General features: G+C 45.9%; 1 protein-coding gene across 1 annotated transcript in view; it reads left to right on the top strand.

Annotated features, from left to right (window-relative positions):
- Positions 1-20,744, top strand: part of LOC144508389 (cell adhesion molecule CEACAM5-like) — a 63,991-nt gene extending 43,247 nt beyond the window's left edge. The window contains exons 7-13 of the mRNA XM_078236261.1: positions 7,672-7,929; positions 8,246-8,366; positions 9,175-9,230; positions 10,434-10,498; positions 14,371-14,412; positions 14,536-14,579; positions 17,881-20,744. Of these exons, the coding sequence (XP_078092387.1) occupies positions 7,672-7,929; positions 8,246-8,366; positions 9,175-9,230; positions 10,434-10,498; positions 14,371-14,412; positions 14,536-14,579; positions 17,881-17,896 (602 nt within the window). The 3' untranslated portion in view covers positions 17,897-20,744. The remainder of the gene's footprint in view (positions 1-7,671; positions 7,930-8,245; positions 8,367-9,174; positions 9,231-10,433; positions 10,499-14,370; positions 14,413-14,535; positions 14,580-17,880) is intronic.
- The last annotated feature ends 280 nt before the right edge of the window (positions 20,745-21,024 follow it).

The raw sequence follows: 21,024 nt of genomic DNA, 5'->3' as shown, positions 1-21,024 counted from the left end.
AATGCCCGCAGAGTTCCAAGTAAATACTCGTGCTCCACCCTGTCGAACGCCTTCTCCTGATCTAAAGACAAGGTGGCGCTCGACAGACCAGCCCTCTGGGAATGGTGGATTAGGTCCCGGACCAGATGGAGATCATCATGGATTGATCGGCCCGGGACCGTGTAGGACTGGTCAGGGTGGATCATGTGGTCCAGCACGGACCCAAGGCGTGAAGCCAATGCTCTGGCAAAGATTTTATAATCCGTGCTGAGGAGGGAGACCGGGCGCCAGTTTTTAAGGCACCAGAGATCCCCCTTCTTTGGCATCAGGGCAATGATCGCTCTGCGCCACGAAAGGGGCATCTCCCCGGTGGCGTTGCTCTCCTCCAGGACCCCTGCGTAGTCGCCCCCCAGGACGTCCGAGAAAGCCCTGAAGAACTCTACTGTCAGCCCGTCCAGCCCCGGGGACTTGCCCCGACTGAGGCCATTGAGGGCGCCGGTCAGCTCGGCCATGGTGATGGGGGCTTCAAGCCTGCCGACGCCCTCCGGGCTGACTTGCGGAAGGTCCTCCCACAGAACTCTGCGGGCATCCTTGCTGGATGGATCCAGAGAGAAGAGGGAGGTGTAATAATCCCGGGCAATGGCCCAGATGCCCGCCGGATCCGAGACGGGGGAACCGTCGTCGGCCAGCAGTGTAAGGAGCTGCTGACGGTTAGCCCGCCCTTTTTCCAGCGAGTAGAAGAAGGGGGAGCCACGGTCCAGGTCCACCCGGAACTGGAGCCGCGACCTCACGTACGCGCCGCGGGACCCGACCAGTTGCAGGTCCGGCAGCGCGCCCTTCTTCTCCCTGTACTCTAACCGCAGGGCCGGGTCTGCGTCGCGCTGACTGAGGCGTGCCTCCAGGTTGAAAACCTCCTTCTCCAACTCCTTGAGCCTGGATTTCCCCCTCCTCGTTGACCCCCTCGCGTACCCCTGACAGAAGGTACAGACATGAGTCTTGCCCACATCCCACCATAGCCTCAAGGAGGGGAAGCCTCCCCGCTTCCTTCTCCAGCCGGCCCAGAATCGACGAAACGAGACCAGGAAGCGCTCGTCCTCCAGCAGCGTGTTGTTGAAGTGCCAGTACGCGGACCCCCCCCCCCCGGACGAGAGACAGAACAAACTCCGCCCACACCAGGTGGTGGTCCATGCACGGCACCTGCCGCATGGAGGCCGACGGCACACTGGACACCTGCGCCCTTGAAATGTAAAGGTGGTCGATTCTGGACGCTCCGCCTCCGGGCTTCACGAAAGTGAAAGCTCTGGAGCCAGGATGGAGATGTCTCCAGACGTCCACCAAGTCGCGGGTCCCGAGCAGGCCCAACAACTTCACCACCGCCGGGGTGCGCAGCCAGGGGCCGGTGCGGTCCCGTGCCTCGATGGTGCAGTGCCCCCCATTCACCCCCCGCGATGGTGTCGAGATGAGCGGACACTTTCTCGTAGAAAGTCGTTTGCTGTGGTCCGGCGGCCGGGGCGTAGATGTTCAGCAAGTGAATGACCACGCCCCCCTCACGGACCGTCAAGTGCAGCAACCGGCCTGGCACCGGCTCCTTGACCAACAAGATCTCCGGCTGAAAACTCGGGGCCAAGATAGCCACCCCGCTAGAAGCGCGAGCGTGAGGCGGCTCATGTAGACCCCCCCTCGCCACTCTAGGAGCCATCGGGCTTCGTCTCCCGGAATGGTACGGGTTTCTTGTAGGAAGCACACCGCATACTTCCCGTCATGGAGGACCAAGAAGTTCTGGAACCTGAGGAGTGGCTCGCTGCTGCCGTTGACGTTGAGGCTGGCTATAGTCACCTTCATGTCAGTAGCATTGTGCCACGTCACCATTTATCTAAGTGCGTGGGGGAACGCTGGCGCAAGGCGCGCCAGTCCGCTCCCCCTTGAGCCCTTCGAGGAACTCCCGTACCCAACGCCGCTCTCTTTCAGTCAGGTCTGAAGCGGCCTGGGAGCAGGCCCGCGTGGACCGGACAAGCAGCGCCAGGTCCGACCAACGGTCGAGGGCCAGTCGGACGCTGTCAGGGCGGCCAGAATGGTCTTTGATAAAGGCCCTGAGTTCCCCAGAGGGGGTGAGGGGCGACTCAGTGAGGGGCACGGGGGAGTCCCCCGCCTCGCTACAGGTGGACCCTGAAACAATCCCCGTGCCCACCACCAAGCAGCTTACCTCCTCGGGGCCGTCGCCCTTCAACTCCGAGTCCCCCGCCACAGGGCGTGCGGCGCCCCCCCCCCGATCCCACCCCCAGGATCGGCGGAGGAGTGGTTCCCCCCGGGCTCCTGTCCCTGGGTTTGTGGGTCCGTGGGCGACGGCGGCTGAGTACCCCGCTCCGCCCCATACGCCTGGACACCCGCCCAAGCCCAGAGAACCCGCCGGATTCATGTCGGGGGTGCCCAACATCAAAGGTTGGGACGGAGAGGAGGAGACAAATTCCTCGCCACCGCCGCCCAGGGACCCGAACATCGGGGTGCTGCTCCAGTCCCCCGGCAGGCTATAAAAGAATTCCGGGTTAAAGTCGACCGGGCTGAACGAGGCCGCGGGGGCCCCACTCCCACCCGGCCTCGGGGAGACCCGTCCGGGGGACTGCAGCAGCACGTGTTTAATTTGGGACTTTTTCTTGCCCCCAGTCTGAGGACAAGGCATAAAAACAGGTGGGGGCGTGGCAGGCGATGACATGAATGGGGAGCGAGGCGCACAAACCTCGAACCCCATGACTCCCGAGGGGCAGCACCTCTTTTTATTATCGTGCCCGCAGGTGGGAGATGCGCCCCGCACTCCACCCCTCTTCGCCTTGCCACGCCCCTTTCACCTCCCCGTCACGTCCCCTGTCGGTTTTAGTTGTGCCGGCTCGGGGTCACATACCCCCCCACGCCCTGGACCCGGGAGCGCGCACACCCGCGACACCGGGCCCAGCACAGGATGCTGAGGCGCCCACGGGCCCGGGAGATGGTTTGGGTGGGGGGCCGGAGGTGGATGTTTTCCCCGAGCCGGCAGCCGGTGTGACTCGGGTGGAGGTGGTCGGGGTTGCGTTACCCCCCTTTTTCTTGCTTTTCCCTTTCCCCGGGGTCTTCTGGCCTCGCGGAGGCTCCACTCCCCCCCCCCCCGCCGGCAGCCAAGGTGGCGGCTGCTGCCGGCGTGGTCTCCCCTTGCGGGGGGCCAGGTGGTGTTTGCTTGGGGGGAGAGGGGGCTGCAGCGCCAGCTGCGGTCGCCTCGGATTGGGGGTTGGCGGCCGCCTTGGAGGCGGGGCAGTTCTTTTTAATATGCCCCGCCTCCTTACAGGCATGGCACCGCATGCCGTCCGCGGACCAGAAGACCCGGTAGGTAGTCCCATCGAAGAGGACATTAAAGCCCCCTTCCAGGCACTCCTCCCGGGCCAGGCGGACATATACCTGGCTCCGGAAGGAGTACACATGCCGGAGGGCTGGATCACGGAGGCCGAGCGGGACCGGTGCCACCCCGGACCTGACCTCCCCTAGTGGATGGAGGTGGGGGAGGAGGAGCTCCACGGGGATGAAGATCTTTTTCCATCTACAAGGGTAGGGAGTGAAGACACCCCAGACTTTGCATTTTTGGCCCAAGAGGGTCGAAGGGCGGGACGTTTGAGATGACAATCCGATGGGCGAGAGAAATAACATCAAAGGACTGAGCAAGTGTAAAAGAGCCACGTTAGAAACTTGCCTAATTACTTTAAAAAAAATTGTAGCTATTGAACAAGTGGCACCCAGTTGCAAAAGTTGAAGTTTTGATTTGGTTTTGCAAGCACAGCCTGGCTGAGTGCGATCTGTACTTTGCCTCTTTGCAACCAATGGAATATGCTGTTAGACTTAATAAGCCATTCAGTAAGTCCTATGGCCTAATTATCTATTAGGCGGCACGGTAGCACAGTGGTTAGCACTGCTGCTTCACAGCTCCAGGGTCCCGAGTTCGATTCCCGGCTTGGGTCACTGTCTGTGTGGAGTTTGCACATTCTCCTCGTGTTTGCGTGGGTTTCCTCCGGGTGCTCCGGTTTCCTCCCACAGTCCAAAGATGTGCGGGTTAGGTTGATTGGCCAGGTTAAAATTGCTCCTGAGATGTTAGAGGGATTAGCGGGTAAATATGTGGGGGTAGGGCCTGGGTGGGATTGTGGTCGGTGCAGACACGATGGGCCGAATGGCCTGCTTCTGCACTGTAGGATTTCTATGATCTGTTAGCACACCAGCACTGAAATTCATACACCATGTTGCTCAATTGCTTGATTGGCATAACATCATTTTGAGCCAAGACAACATTCTGTTAGTGGAAAATACAGCTCAGGTGTCCACTACGTAGTGGCAGTGGGAAAGAACTTGCTTGACCAGTGGTCAAATTTTTGACATACCTTGCCAGCCCAGATAAGTTGAGGCCTGAAAGTGGTTAGTATCTGGTGTCCATGTCTTTGGCCCTTTACAAATTTGAGCCATAACAGGGAGAAATAATCTGATTAGGATAACCATTATCTCAAGGTAATTTTAATGTAATCTATTTCTGCATCAAACTTGGAAGGTGAACTGGAGCCTTTTTACAAGATTTCTGATCAGGCTAATCAGAGAACCCATTGGAAGGATAGCAAGATCTTTCATCTTCCCGTTTATCTACCTCCTCTGGCCTGTCCATTATAATTTGATGTTTTAAAATTTCCTTTGTACTTTGATTTTGTTCGGGCTGTTCCCCCTCCTTTTGGGGAGCTGCCCCTTTTACTTTGTCCTGATTTAGCTTGAGTTTGTTTATTTGGTTTGCCCTAAAAGAGGCTCTGGCCTGTCCAACCCAGTTCTCTCTCCCCACAACTTACCTTTCACACACCCTGGCTGTTTGGCATTGAGGGCTCCATGCAATCGCAGCAGCAGCCAAAGCTTCCAGTGTCACTGATGGAACTGGAAAGTAGATTTGATTGTCCTGCAGCTCGTGGAGGCTGGTGCCAATAGGGTCAAATATATCAGCTTAAAGAAATTAGTACTTCTCCAAGAATGAAATGCTTTCTGGCTAGGTATCGGAGTGGGGTGGGCTTCCCTTCCTTTCCCCCCAATTTCTTAATTTATGAATGTGGGGATACCGATACCCCATAAAATCTAGCCCTGTGTTTTTGAATGATGTGACTGAGATAGCATATAGATGAGAAAGGTGGGAGGGGGGAATTGCGAAGGGGCAACATGTAGGCAATAGGAGGGTATAATTTTTGTGTAAAGCAGCAATAATGATGCAGCAATGGGAAGAGAAGTTGTTGCCTTTTTTGCATCAATTGGATGGATAAGATTGGAACAAGGTGAGTGCTGTCCAATGATTTCACAAGTGTTAGTTAGGAAAACAAAAGTCGTTTTAAGAGATTTATATGTGTATTGATAAACATTAGAACTAAGGTATAATTTTAAGTGGATTTAATTTAATGTTTCTGTACCTGGAAATTAGATTCATGCTGGACAAAGGTGTTTGTATGTTTGATTTGATTCGATTTATTATTGTCACATGTATTGGCACACAGTGAAAAGTATTGTTTCTTGCGTGCTATATAGACAAAACATACCATTCATAGAGAAGGAAATGAGAGAGTGCAGAATGTAGTGTTAAAGCTAGGGTGTAGAGAAAGATCAACTTAATGCAAGGGAGGTCCATTCAAAAGTCTGATGGCAGTAGGGAAGAAGCTGTTCTTGAGTCGGTTGGTACGTGACCTCAGACTTTTGTATCTTTTTCCCAGCGGAAGAAGGTGGAAGAGAGAATGTCCGGGGTGCATGGGGCCCTTAATTATGCTGGCTGCTTTGCCGAGGCGTCTTTGTTATCTAGGTGTTCCAGGGTTGAGTCCAGGGCCAGGGAGATGGCATCTGCTGTGGACCTGTTGCGGTGGTAGGCGAACCGTCGTGGATCCAGGCAGTCCGGGAGGTTGGAATTGATTTGTGCCATGACTAGCCTTTTGAAGCACTTCATAATGGTGGATGTCAGAGCCACTGGACAATAGTCATTAAGGCACACTGCTTGGCTTTTCTTTGGTACTGGGATGATGGTTGTTTTCCTGAAGCTGATAGGGACCTCAGATTGTAGTAAAGAGAGGTTGAAGATGTCTGCGAATATCCTCCCCAGCTGATCCACGCAAGATCTGAGTGCTCGTCCGGGTACCCCATCCAGGCCAGTGCTTTCCATGGGTTGACCTTCGAGAAAGCTGCTCTGACTTCTGCAATGGTGACCTCAGATACAGGTTCATCCAAGGCTTCCAGGGTGGAGGGCATGTGTGGGGGTTGGTTAAGTTCCAACTGCATTTCTGTTGCGCTTAGAGAGGGCTGTGGTATGAAGGGAAAATATGAGTAGCAGGCATTGCTTAGTAACCAGTGGTCCTTTTAATGGTTGAAAAGCTTTTAATTTTTAGTTTTAGCTGGATATATTGCAGCTGGAGACAAGACATTAGGGACTGAACATCTCTCAACTCTGCCAGGAGAAGCTGGAGAGGACAAAGGAGTTGCAAAATGCAGGATTCCTAAGGAACAAGTTACAGTCCAGATAACCAGGGAATTGGGACAGATAGAATGTCTTAAGGTGACTGAAGTTAAGAGAACAGAAACCAAGGTATTGTTCAGAAGAATTCAAGGAAAAGGAGAAATCCACTGACACTAACTTGGGTTCGGAGTGGTATTTGACCACAGACAATGTGTGTGTTTAAAAGGGACTTTGTGTTAACGAAACCTTTGTAATTTAAAATACTTTGTAATCCACATTAATCTTAAAACATGTCTGTTAAATGAAGGAGTAAAGGAATATTGTTTCATCAACTTTTTATGTTTTAGAAATGTTTTTTGTTGTTAAAACTACTTAGTGGTCCTGTAAATCTGTTCCTCCACGTTTTATTAAAACAATAAAAATTACCATCTTTTGAGCCAAGATTCCATTCTGGGATCTCCCTGTTATAACATCAGCTGGGATGGGAGCGGGTTTTTATGTCATCTTTAACCAAGAACAGTTAGTAGCACTAATTACTGCAGATTTGATTGTGTCTGTTAGATTCTACCTTGATGTGAAATCAGATCCAGTATATCTGGGGTGGGATTCTCTGGCCGCGTTCACCCCAAAACCAGAGAATGCCACCTCAGGTCAATGTATCTTTGCATGGTCTGCCCTCCACCTGCTACAAATCCCGTGGTGGATGGGATGGGGGAATGCCCCCACTGCTTTCCATTCAAATATCAGATCGAATTGGAGTTGAAAGCCATTATTAATGAGGAAAATGAGGATTTAAGAATGACCACTAAATGGAGAAGAGAAAAGGACATATTGTAATTACCCATTTTATTCTTACAGAGCCTGTTTCTAATGTCACTGTATTGGCCAACAATTCAAAACCAGTGGAAAACATGGATACCATTTACCTAACTTGTCATGCCTCAGGCTTTATACTGTCACGGATATAGTATAAGGATAATCAACTTATCAAGGATAATGACCGAACAATAACATCTCCTGACAATGTTACACTGACAATAATCAGTGTTAACAGATATGGTTCAGGAACATATAAATGTAATGCAAGCAATGATTTTAACAGTAATTCTGGAGTAACCAAACTGCAAGTTAATTGTAAGTACTCAGGCATTTGTTTGTATTTAATATTGGTGAATATATTCATTAAATAGAATTCAGACATTTTCTAGGTTCCTTTGTAGATGGCCCAGAGAAAGTCACAAATACTCCCCCAGGGCCAATTCAGGTAGAACTGGGGAAAAGTCTTACAATAAATTGTGCTGCCCTCTCAGTGCCCCCTGCTACGTATGAATGGTACAATGGGAGTCAGCTGTTAAAGAGAGGACAAACGTATAACATTAAATCAATAAGCTTGAGTGCTGATGGGAATTATACTTGCCATGCGAATAACAACATAACAGAGAAAGGCAAAAATACTACCATACAGGTAACTGTACAAGGTAAGTAAATACTTCACTGTATATTTCACCAATATATTTTGAACAACATTGAAATGATAATGTGCTTTATTTGCCTAATGTTTGTTTATACTGTTCTTTGGAACTTAGTAAAAATAGAATTGCTATTAAGATTTCCATAATGCAATCTGAAAGACATTAAATATAACATTAGACATGCATCTGTTCATTAATTTCAATAAATAGGTCCATAGCACTTTGGACAATAGATTCTTAAATATGTATACATTGTTACTGAAGTGCAATTGTTTCTGGAATTTAATATAAGTTTCAGTACTTGTTTTAATTGCATTTTCAGATCAACTCAGCTCCAACAAATTAAGCAGTGGTCTCATTGCAGGCATAGTGATTGCTGTTCTTTTTATTCTGGGATCAGTCAGCGGGATAAGTGCATGGTTGATCAAAAGGAAAGCATGCTGGTAAATACTGTATTTGGATGCTGTAGCACCTTTTGTAGTTTTGTCCTTGGGCAAGTGAATTGAAAAGTATGTGAAAAGTTGTTTCAAAAGTATCTATTTCTATGTATTGCTCAAACGTATATAGTTATAAGGCATGTTTACACAGGTAATATTGGTGGGTTATGATTTGGATTGATAAAAATATTCCTTACTAAGCTCCTTATCCAAGTATTTTAACATTCCTCTACTGTTGTTGATGCAGCGACTTCGTGTTGCATTTCCCAAATACTCCAATCGTAATACAGTGAATCTTTTAGCTTACCTCTGCTTCCCCATTGGCTCCCAATTTTGATATTAGTTGTGATATAAATTATGAGTTTTAAAATAAGGACAGAAATGTATGGCTTTGCACTGGTAATCTCAATTATATCTCCAATTCACGATTAATTTATTTGCTCTGTCCCAACCTGAATCTATTTGGTCTTGACTGATGCTACTTTATTGTCGTTGGGTCAATGTCCTTGAACTCCCTCTCAAACAGCTCTCTGGAAGAAACTACACACCATGAATAGAAGCGGCACACGCAGGTGATTAGCCACCACCAGGGCAATTGAGGATGAACAATAACATTAGCCAGCGACACTCATGTCCTCTGAAATAATAAATTGTGGATATTGCCCAGTATACCTTAAATTTCTTCCTTCCAGTTAGTAAAACACTTTTCACTAATAATAAGGCATTAACAAACCTCTGTTGCAGATCATAATTGCAGACCATAACAGTATTCTCCTTAAATATTTACATTTTGTTATGTTGCATGTTTGTTTAGGATGAAAGTTCCAACAGAAGGGCAATATGCTACGTACATTACTCCAACTGTGAACAGTGAGTGAGACACCAGCATGTCCATGTTATCTGCATTGAAGTGCAAATATAAAGTTTCAAAAATCTGTCTGATATATGCTTATTGAAATTAATTTCAAATCAAAAGGCACTGTTAAAGCCTATACTGTCACAGATATGTGTCTGAATGTAAAATAGATGAAAGTGAATCAGGGGCCCATTTCTTATCTCTCCTTATTTATCTTTAAAAATGTAAAACAGAATTATGATTCACTATCACTCATTACAGATAATCACACGAAGTCAAAATCTTGTTGGTAGATTGATCTATTTTGCATTCCTTGATTAAGCCTGCCTGATTATCTCATAAAATTAATCTAACAACCCCAGAAATCTTGAAATTAGCAAGCATAAAATTGAATCAAAAAAGTAGAAACAAGAATAAGACACATAAACTGCAATTTCTTAGAACATGAGGCAACTGTTCCAACTCTACTGGCATTTGGGGTGGCACAGTGGTTAGCACTGCTGCCTCACAGCGCCAAAGACTTGGGTTCAATTCCATTCCTGGGTGATTGCCTGTGTGGAGTTTCCCCGTGTGAGCGTAGATTGTCTCTGGATCCTCCGGTTTCCTCCCACAGTCCAAAGATGTGCAGTTTGGGTGGGCTGACCATGATAAATTACCCGTTAGTGTCCAAAAATGTATACGTGAAGGGGATTAGCAGGATAAATGCGTGATTATGGGGATGGGGTTGGGGATGGGCCTGAGTAAGATGATGTTGTCGAGTCGCTGCAGACTTGATGGCTAAATGGCCTCCTTCTGCTGTGTAGGGATCTTGTGATTCTATGATTCCATAACCTAGAATGGTTCATTGATTTCGGAATAATGTTACAATCTTGGAAAGTGTGTACTGAACATTTCGTGGAATAGTACCAGAGAAGTAGGACATCAGTTCCGTGGGGAGACTGGAGTTGTTTTGGTTTATTCTTCTTAGGACATGGAAGATAATGAAGATTCAAAACTCAAAATATTGTGATTGGGGAAATTATGAGAAAATGTTATCAGCCTCAGCGGATCAGTAAATGTTGATAAAGGTGCAACTTAATTCTCAAAAAATACAGCTGCGAGGTGCAGAGATTACTTTTTAGGCACTCGTGGACTGAAAGATTTTCTTTTGCGTTGTGTCTTTGTATGATTCTATGATCATATGTTGGTGGCTGATTCATGATGCTGTATTCTCACAGACCCCTCTGCTGAAATTGGTGAGAATTCAGCAGCGATCTATGAAAATATTCCAAGAAAACAAGAGGTTGGTACAGTTATCTTAATACATGGGCCTGTAATTTATGCTCTGAGGTTGGACACATGCTCAACCCAAATGTACATAAAATTGCACGTATTGTTGTTGGGCGGGCATCCCAGTGTGATTTTGAATTCATGCAATACTGAGGTCAGTGGGTGCATGTGGGAGATTGGGACCCCGCCAACCGACAATTCAAGGCCATTGAAAAGCCTATTGACCATGATTTTATGTTGCCTGTTCAATTGTTTGCCCACTGCACAGGCTGAAGAGGCAAGTGGGCAACACATTTTTAGAAAATTGACATCCGATTCAAAGATCACTGGAGCACAAGGACTTTGACTGCATGTGCGTGTTTGTTTCGTTCAGAGTTCTACCAGATTTCCTTTTGATTGCTGTAGCATTTCTACCTGCCTGGCTACATTCGAGGACTTCATCTTCTCTGGTAGCTCTGTCTGAGAATTGCAGCACAATGCACTTTTAGTTGCAAGGCACACTTTATTGTGTATCTCACCTTAATGTGGGAATACCATAATCAGGTGGTGGAACATGCTCTGAAGAGGATGAGAGGGGCAAGAGGGAGAGGAGCCCAGCTAAGCATGAGCAACATTCCAGGGAGAGACCTTTGAGAATTAATGGTTGCAGGGCCCGCACAGAGTTCAAGATGATAGGGTCTGCAGGAGACACTATTCCTCTGTGGTTAGAGACTGCAGGCAGCACTCCAACTTCTCCCAATGTCCGAGGTCCAGTCGCAAAGGAGGCTCCACCTCCAGATGATTGGGCCAGAAATCATCTCCAGCTGTATTGTTGGGCACCCCATGCCAGTGTTTATGAATGTCACAGTGGCCTTCAAGTTCTGCTCCAATCTTTCCAGGGGCCCATGAAGGATCTTGTGTGGCATGTCTCAATCAGTTGCACACAGTTGTGTCAAGCTTGTCACTGACACTATGCGTTGGATTTTCCGACCATGCTCACCCCAAAACTGGGAAATCCCTCCCAAGGTCAACGGACCTTTGCATGGTCCACAACCCATCCGCTATGATTCCTGTGGCAGGGGGTTTGGGAAAATTCCCCCCCCCCCAAATTTTCAGACATATCTTACTGGATAATAGAAGCCAGCCAGACAAAGAGAGCCAGAGGCTGTGTGGCGATAGGGTGCCTTAGATTGCACTCATTTGGCCATCCTGGCACCAGCAGGTGGGCCGGAAGTCTTGGGAAACAAAACAGCTTTCACTCAATGAACCTGCAGATCGTCAGTGACCCCAGGACACAGATTATCCACTCTTTGCTGTTATACTGGCAGTTCACATGATCTTATATCTTGTGACACAAACAGGTACCAAGGCTGTTCATTGCTCTTGCATGATTGGATGGATGGCTCCTGGGTGACAAAGGCTATCCTTTGAAAGGATCACACATGACTCCATTCCAGCATCAGTCATGCCTACGCAAAAGAGATGTTGGAGAGGACATCGGACTGCTAAAGATGCACTTTAGATGCCTGGGTCAGTTGGGGAGCACTGCAGCATCCTTCACGTATAGTCATAGCATGCTGTGCTCTGCACAATCTGGCTTTGCTAACGGGGGACTCACTGGAGTGTGAGGAAAGTGAAATAGCTCCAAAGGCAGACGAGAGGAACCTTCTGGGAGGCAGGGGTGCCGTGATCTTGTGATCCTTCAGCTAGGCCTCCAAGGCATTGATACATTATGCCAATGGCAATGTCTCCTTTACAAACAATCATGATGTGCAAGACCAAACCCAAACTCTGGCTGCAGACTCAGCAAGACAGTTACATGCCTGTGCTGCACCTGGCATCCATTGCAACCATCAAGTCAGCTCAGCCCACAAAAGCAAAATCATGTTTATGTTTATGGCTACCTCGTTGAATGTGTTAAAATCACGGATAGATGGATTCCTGATCGGTAAGGGAATTAGGGGTTATTGGGATCAGGCGGGTAAGTGGAACTGATCCACTTCAGATCAGCCATGATCTTATTGAATGGCGGGGCAGGCTCGAGGGGCTAGATGGCCTACTCCTGCTCCTATTTCTTATGTTCTTATGTTCATTTTCAGTGCACCAAAAAAGAAAACCCATTCTGGCCACACTATAGAGAAATTTCAAAATATTTAATGCAAATGATGTCACCCATGACAAGATCCTGTTCTGCTCAAGATGCCTTAAACTATGTTTGCGCGTACTGCATCCTTGTGTCACCTGCCTCGCTGGCAGTGGCATTAGAGGCAGCTTGCTCACTGCTGTCCTGGTGGCCTTGGTGACTCTGGTGGTTGTTCTCTGGACAGGGAAGCCTGAGAAGGCTCTGCTTGGGAGGGTGTATCAAGTGGCATGGCTAGACATGCCTCAGTAATGATGGCAACACCAGATGCAGCATTCACTGGAAGAGGGGCAGAGTAGCAGGTGCACGAATCCCGAGCGCCCGAGGAGGAGATCACAGAGACAGCAGGCAGCTGGTCTGCCAGTATGAGGTACATTTGGACTGCCCTGTTCATCAGTGATGGACGGACATCGAGCTGAGATGGTTTGCCTCATCCATCTCACACCGGCCGTGACCTCCTGAGGTTACAACTGGTGTGTTGGATTGCTGGTCCGAGCACAACCCCTGGAACCCCTGATGCTCTTCCTAAATCTGCCTGTCCATGAGAATCACCACATGTCAATGGAGGAGGCTGTGCACCGGTGCTCAGGATAAATGCATGAACTCATCCATGGCAGAAGCCATGACATGCAGATTCTCATCGATCTTTGCCAGATCTCCTTGTATATCGCATTGGACATCCAGCATGGGATGCCTGATGGATGACTCCAGAGGTTCATTATCTGCCTCAGGCTTATCATGGTCCTGGTCTTCAGCAGTCCTCCCACTGCTGCCACCACAGGACCTCTCTGCCTCCGAAATCTGCCTTATGCAAGTGTAATGTACCCACCCACCGTGCAGTAACCATGGAACCAAAAACCTTATTCCCACCAATGTGTTATTTTCTGTGCTGGTGGTTGCTTCCAAGAGTGAGTGAGATGCTGTCTCCTCTTCCCTGGAGATGCTTGTAGTTGGCACATCAGTGGGAGGAGGAAGGCATGTCAGTTTTTTAAAATGTGTGCAGTAATCACTGAGCCAAACAATAGCTTCTACAGTGGCTAAATGGAAGTCTCTGATCCCTCCACTGAATGTCGTCAAGGGGCAGTCTTAAATGATGTGAGTCATTGATTGGAGCATACGACATACCATTCAAGGAGATGTTGAATTTGCTGTTGGCACTGTGGAGGTGGAATATACTTGAGACTGTTTTGTTTGCTGCAACAGATCCCTGGGGAAGCCCATTGGACTGTTTCCTCCAGGTGCTTGTCTCATCACCCATCTGCATTCCAAACTATTACTCTGAGATAGATGGTTCAATGGCATCAGTAACCCACTGGGGCAGGACTTTGATAAGGAGATCAATGTGCCCCATCATGTTGTATACTACAGTGAGTTTGAGAAACGCAATGCCTGGTTTAAAGTTATTTTCAAACCAATTTTCAATGAAGATGGTTAGGAAAAGGACCAATCATATGTGAATATCAGTACATTCAATCATTACCAATGTGTTATTTTCTGTGCTGGTTGTTGCTTCAGAGAGTGGGTGAGATGCTTAATTACAGTCAGTTTGCAAACTCGAAGTGTTGCTGAGACAATGGAAATCTGCAGCATGGACTCTTTTGATGCAAAATTTCTCATTTGTGCTCTCTGTCCCTTCCAGGAAGCAGCATTCCAGCTTGAATTGTGGGATATATGACATGCTAATTGTTCAACATTTTGAAGTAATTACAATGGATTTTTTTGGTGCAGCTGATTTATATTTTGTTTTTCAAATTGCATTTTCACAGGAGCAAGTTTCAAAACCACTTGATGAAACCTCTAATTACATGGTCAGGACATCATTTTGTGCATTGCTTTAATTCATTCATTTACAATTTATTCTACATTGCACCTCAGTTCTCTTTTACCATGTTTTCTTTCTATTCACAAGAAATGCCTTCTAATTTTAACAGGAATTACAGCTGCAGGATCAGTCAGTATACAATGAGCTGACAAGGTACGTGGATAGAAAATTTCACAAATCATTTATCTTCTTTTAACAAATAAATGAAATGTATGTATTTCCATTTGCTAACAAACCTACGGAGGAATTTGAAGCTGAGTCATCCATCTGGCTCTTTCAAGCCTGCTTTATCATTTAATCAGATCATGGCTGATCTTATTGTGATCTCCACATTCCTGCCTAGCCCTGGTATCATTTCACTCCCTTGTTCATCAAGAATTTATCAATATTTTCCTTTAAAAGATTCAGTGTGCTCTGGAGAAGAGAGTTCCAAAGATTCACAATTTTCAGAGAAGAGAAAATCTCCTCGTCTCCATTTTAAATAGGTGACCCCTTCTTCTTAAGCTCTGTCCCCTAGTTCTAGTCTCTCACACAAGGGGAAACATTCTTTCAGCATTGTCCCTGTGAAGATCCCTGATTTGTTCTCAGGATAGGGATATCACATGACAAGGCAGTGGAAAATTCTGATCTGCAAGTGCTGTGATGATATGCAGTGTCAAGCAAATCTTGTTGGACATATGACTGATCATAGATTCCCTATAATGCAGAAAGAGGCCATTTGGCCCATCGAGTCTGCACCAACCACAATCCCACCCAGGCCCTATTCCCGTAACCCCACATATTTACCCTGCTAATCCCCTGACACTAGGGTCAATTTAGCATGGCCAGCCAACCTAACCTGCATATCTTTGGATTGTGGGAGGAAACCGGAGCACCCGGAGGAAACCCACGCGGACACGAGGAGAATGTGCAAACTCCACACAGACAGTGACCCGAGGCCGGAATTGAACCCGGGTCCACGGCGCTGTGAGGCAGCAGTGCTAACCACTGTGACTGACCGGGATGCAAAACTACTGAAATCCTTGTTACCTTTCCTGTTATCCATAATGAGTACAATTTTGTTAAGTATTACTTTCGCCCTGAGTGTGTGGACAATTTGATAACTAGCAGCAGGCTCTTTATGGGTTTAAGTAAAGACAATTGTTTATTTACTCACTCAGTCTAACACTATCGAAGCCACTTGCAGTCATGCACTCGAAGAAAGTGCAGTTGAAGAGAACAGTGCACTTCTAGAAGTTATGAGCAAAATGAATAGGTCATAATTTACATGATTGTCCTACTCTAGAAAACGTGCGTTGTACACATGATGGCAATGAGGTCTTCACTCCTGAAGTGTAACTTCAACGGCCAGGATCATGTGCTGAAATAGTTAACAGGATTCTGTCAAAGAGATAAACTCTCTGCAGATCACGTTGTTGATTACACAAACATGTTCCCAGGAGATCAGATTTCAATATTGGTGAACCAGAAAACAAAGAGGCTTGAAGTTATGGTTTTACTTTCTTTGGTTCTTAAGGCATAGATTTTATTGCTTTCTCTGCTGCTTCTGTGACTCTGTAGACAGCATTTAAAGATGAAAAAGGAGACAGACGTCATTATGATATTATTTGATATCTCACAGTTCCCCTTTCCAAATATGACGTTGGTGCGGATTAGCCAAAACCTGGTTTAGTGTTTGTAGACATTGAGCCTGAGAAGGGTTAAGACAATCACCATCTTTATTTCAGAAAGACAAATTCAATTTGAATGTCCGCTGAATAGTCCAAGAATGTGGATGGTTCTATATTGTGTCCTTTAGTCCTCGTGAGTGAGTGTGGCAGTTTTTGAATTCAGACATCAGGCCTCATGAGCGTTGGTGGCTATCTTTTGCAGCACATTTTTCATTTTTAAAAATCAGTTCTGAAACATTCCACATGGTATAAAGATCAAATTCATAAGTTTTAAAATATAACATGCCTTTACTCGGCATGGAGAGTATGAAATTCAGTGTTAGTGCTTCTTATCAACATCTGCAACCCCACCTTTTAAAATATTCCTGTGTGTGGGCATGTTAGATCCTGTCATGTGCTTTGGGCCCGATTTTACCATTGCTTGTGCCCTTTTTCAGGTGTGAAAACTTGGTAAAATCAAGCCCAAATTGGAGGCGGGTAGCATGATCCGAGCCCGCCTCCGCGCCGGTTCCCCCTTTACCAGGGCCCCAAAATGGCCGCGATCAGGACCGTGCCCGAAACGGGTGCGACGACCATTTAAATGCATTTCCATGCATTTAAATTGACTTATTGGACTGCACTCCCAACCTTACCGGCACTTTCCCCTTTACCACCATCATCCAGATTCAGTGCGAAACAGACATGCTCTACAAAAGTCTGATTTGGGCGCTCCAGTTAGTGAGGAGGTACGTTCTGGGCATCCGACATCTCTCTGCCTGAGATCGGTGGGAGGAAGGTGGGAGGGCCCCGCGATCGGTCTGGATGGCGGAAGAGGTGAGGGGATAAGGGGGTCAGTAATGTTGTGGGGGTTGAGCAATGTCTGTGAGGGCAGGGGGAGGCATTATCCAGCCCGGGAGCGATGTGGCAGGGGAGCCGCATTCTATCGTTCTTTTTCTGTGCATGCGCAGTTGGAGGCACCAATTGGAGCTGCAGGATTTTGGGTACCCCGCCCACAGGCTTCTGCAGTGCGATTAGGAATCGCTGATATTTTTTCAGGCAGAGTGCGTATGGGGGCACCTGAGAACGGGTCTAAAAGTCGGATTTGAAACACTCCCAGTTTCAAGTTCGCCCAGCACTTAGAATCAAAATCGTAAAATAGGGCCCTTTATCTCTGCTACTCAATCCACAACTGAACACCACCACCTAAGAACTGTTAGCTTATATCCATAAGTTGAAACAACATTCTCTTTTGGCATGAACTCTGTGGTGAACCATCGTTGGTTCCCACTGGATAGTGCTGAGCCAGGGGCTGGCCAGTACTACAAGGATGTACATATGTTACTGTTGGGTTGTGCTACTGTTGCTGTTGGGGTTAGGGTGGGGTTGTTACACCTTTGTACTGTAGTGTTGTGGCACATCCCAGTCGGGCTCCGCCTCCTGGGAGAGGTATAAGAGTCCCTGCTCTGGCCGGGACCCCTTCAGTCTGGGATAGTGTATATAAGTTCTGGTAGCTTCGTTAACAGTAAATAAAAGCCTTTCATTTACTGAGCTTCAAGCCTCGTCTCTGAATAGCGCATCAAACTCCCAAGTGTGCAAGCTTCAAGCACCATGTAAATTTATTTTCTGAGCTTATGCCACATCGTGTTTTCCAGTTTATTTGGTGGCTTTACGCAACATTACATACCAACAATCCACTCCACCCTTCCAGAAACATAGTTTTTTGCTGCACATAAGCAAAATTAATGCATTTCCCCAATTTTATTTAAACATACATGGAGTCAATGTTTCCACTTCTGTTTCCGCAGGCAAAAACTTACTTGATGACTTGTAGGGCACTGCTGGCTTGTGAGTCTGTGCAAGAAAGAGGGACGGCAACTTCATGAAGATGCTACTGCAAGACATTTCTCAGTCTCTGTATAATTCTCTTACTGCCAGCTCTAAAATCCTCCATTAGGTATTGTATCCTAATCTCTACTGAGTGACTTCTTATATTCATGATTTCAGTCTGCATCTTAATTCAGCTTGCCTTCTTTCTAATGATTTCAGTGCTCTTCTGAGCCCAGTAACCTCCTCCCTTTATATAAACTCTGTTACTGATATACATTGCCACATCCGAACCTAGCCATCACCAGATTTAATTTTTTGTTCTCAATAGCAACTTCACTGTTTCCCATCTGTTTTTTTCCCTTGCAATGATGCTGATCTTTGTTTCAACAGCAAATTGGCACACAGATGTGTGCCATCCACCGCAGAAGGTCACATCAAACATCACATTTCTGTGTCAAAGTTACCAGATTGTTCTGGGATCATTGTGGATAGTAATGATAAGAGCCATTATTTTTCACATCTCCCATCTCATGCAATATAAGGCAATATTATCCCCATTATTCAACATTTAATCCTTGGTTTCATTCTGGTAAAGGGGAAATGGAGCCACTTTTTCACCTCTTTGTACTCCAAGCTCCTTCAGATAAGCACCAACATCCCATTAGACATTTTAATATTTCTACCGTGTGTGTTAACTATTTGTGTAGTTGGATTGCCAAATTTCTTTCTTTTTTATGTCCTGGTTTACACCATACCGGGACTGCAATGTATAGGTATTCGAACAATACCTAAGAAAGTACATTTATTTGTATTTTGTGATGTCAATGACAGTAAAATTGCACACGTAGTTAAACTTAGAATCCTGTACACTGTATGATATTCTCTGATCCTCAGCATGATGCCCTTTATAAGTTTTCACAATAAACCTCTTTGTAAATTAGCTGAAATGTTGTGAAGCTCCACTTTTATGTGATTAGCCCTGCTGTAAATAAGAAAATGCTTAAAAACTAATGCCCTGCTGAATGATATGTCACTGGACAAATAAGTTGAGGTAGGACGGTCCCATGAGGATCGGTTGGTTTGACTGGGCCTGCATTCACTAGAGATTAGAAGGAAGATAAGAGATCTGATTCAAACATATACAATTATAACAGGGACTTGATAGACTCGGGAGGATGTTTTCCCTAGTTGGGGAATCGAGAGCCGGGGACACAGTCTCAGGATGCGGGGTAGACCATTTAGGACTGAGATGAGGAAACTTTCTTCACTCAAAGAGTAGTCATCCTGTGGAATTCTCTCCCACAGAAGGTTGTGGAGGCCAAGTCACTGAATATATTTAGATTTATTTTTTTTAGATTTTAATGATGTTAGGGAATATGGGGAGAAAGCAGGAACATGGCATTGAGATTAAGGATCAGCCATGATTATAGGTACTGGTGGAGCAGGCTCGAAGGGCTAAATGGTTGCCTCCTGTTCCGAGTTTCTATGTTTCTATAAGGGGTTAACAGTGAGGAACTAAAGCAGAAGCTAATTGTTAGCACCCTTAGGGAAAGATAGTATTTGTTTAGGGGAAGTTAGTATTTTCGACTGAATGAGTGAAAGAAATGGAAGCAAAAACACAGTGAAAATAAAGAAAACTGTTGGAAATGATAGGAAAACCTGAACATTTCATGAATGTTCATTTAAAATTTTTTAATTCCGCTTCAAAATGGAAATGTTAGTGGCATGCAAGATGAAATTTTAATTAAATGTTAACCCTGCTCTGCAAATCAGCTTTGTTTCACTCTACTCGGCAGTGTGTTTGATAAAGGATTCCTTTGTCAGAATCAAGCAACAGCAACACAACCCAGCAGAGCAATGGATGGTCAGATATTTCCTGAAATGTACGGGTTTAGAGAGATAGATTGATAGCAAGACAAAGCAGTATTTCAGGTTTTACAAAATAGGGAGAAAAAATAGAATTTGTACATTTATATAAACCAATAGTTAGGCCACAGTTTCACTGATGCATTTGATTTTAGGCATCGTATTATAAAGGAAACAGCAACCTTAGAATCCGAATAGTGTGGCAATACTTTGCCTTTAAGAAATGTATTTTAATCATGTTTCTTTGCAGTTTTTTTCAAGCAGCTCCTAGCATTTTATTTTGGCACCATTTTGTCTGTAACTAGTGTCCTCTAATTGTTAGAGAAAATAATATAATGAACATCATATTTATTGTTAATCTGGACTAATGCCATGTCCTGGGGTTCTGTGATCCTTTTGGAATTGTTGGGTGGAGCATGATTGACAGGTCAGGTGATGCCTGGGGACAGTTATTTTGCAGGAAAGTCCAAGGTTTTAGTTTCTTTTTTTTATCAGCTGTTTATTGGACTTGAGACAGAGAGCATTGTCTCTTGATTTCTCCTCTCGCTGGAGTTGGAAATTCTGCTGTCTGCAAGTTGTTGTTAGAAGCTGGTGAGGCAAGCAGTGTCTCTGTCTGTCTGTCTGTCTCTCTCTCTCTCTCTCTCTCTGTCTCTGTCTCTGTCTCTGTCTCCCTCTCTCCAGAGGCTTTTTGGAAAGTTCCAGGACTGGGAAGCCTCAGAGGTTTGATCCAACATTAAAAGGACCAAATCACAGCAGATGTTAAAAAGCTTCAAAATCCAGCATCATGTAAGCATACTTGCTTTTTGTGCCAAGTCGAGAAAGGGGTGTACATTTGTGGGTGTTGTTTGACTTGGAACATCATAGTTAACTAGCTGTTCAGGTTTATACTACATCATGTTCGATTTTTGTAATTTGTAAAAGTTACTTTTACTCATTATATTGTAACTGTGTGCTGAAATAAACTTTGTTTGATAAAAGCTTCCGAGTGCCTCACTTGAATCATACCTGGAGTTTACCTTATGCTCATTCATGCCAAATTCAAAGGTCGAAACTTAGGGTCCAGGCTATCTTAATGAAACACCTTGGGGCTTCTGACCTGGGTCTTAACAACAGTGTATATCCTTGAATATGGTAGTAGATATCCAAATCTATATATTCAAAATCAAAGTCTTTCATGAGCAATCACCGGATCAATAACTTCATCATATTCACCATTATTTATAACTATTTACAGATAAATGTGTGCACAGTTGAGA

The sequence above is a fragment of the Mustelus asterias genome, chromosome 20 (assembly GCF_964213995.1).
Source record: "Mustelus asterias chromosome 20, sMusAst1.hap1.1, whole genome shotgun sequence".
Classification (NCBI taxonomy): domain Eukaryota; kingdom Metazoa; phylum Chordata; class Chondrichthyes; order Carcharhiniformes; family Triakidae; genus Mustelus; species Mustelus asterias.
The sequence above is the reverse complement of the archived record's forward strand: the minus strand, read 5'-3'. Positions and strand labels throughout refer to the sequence as shown.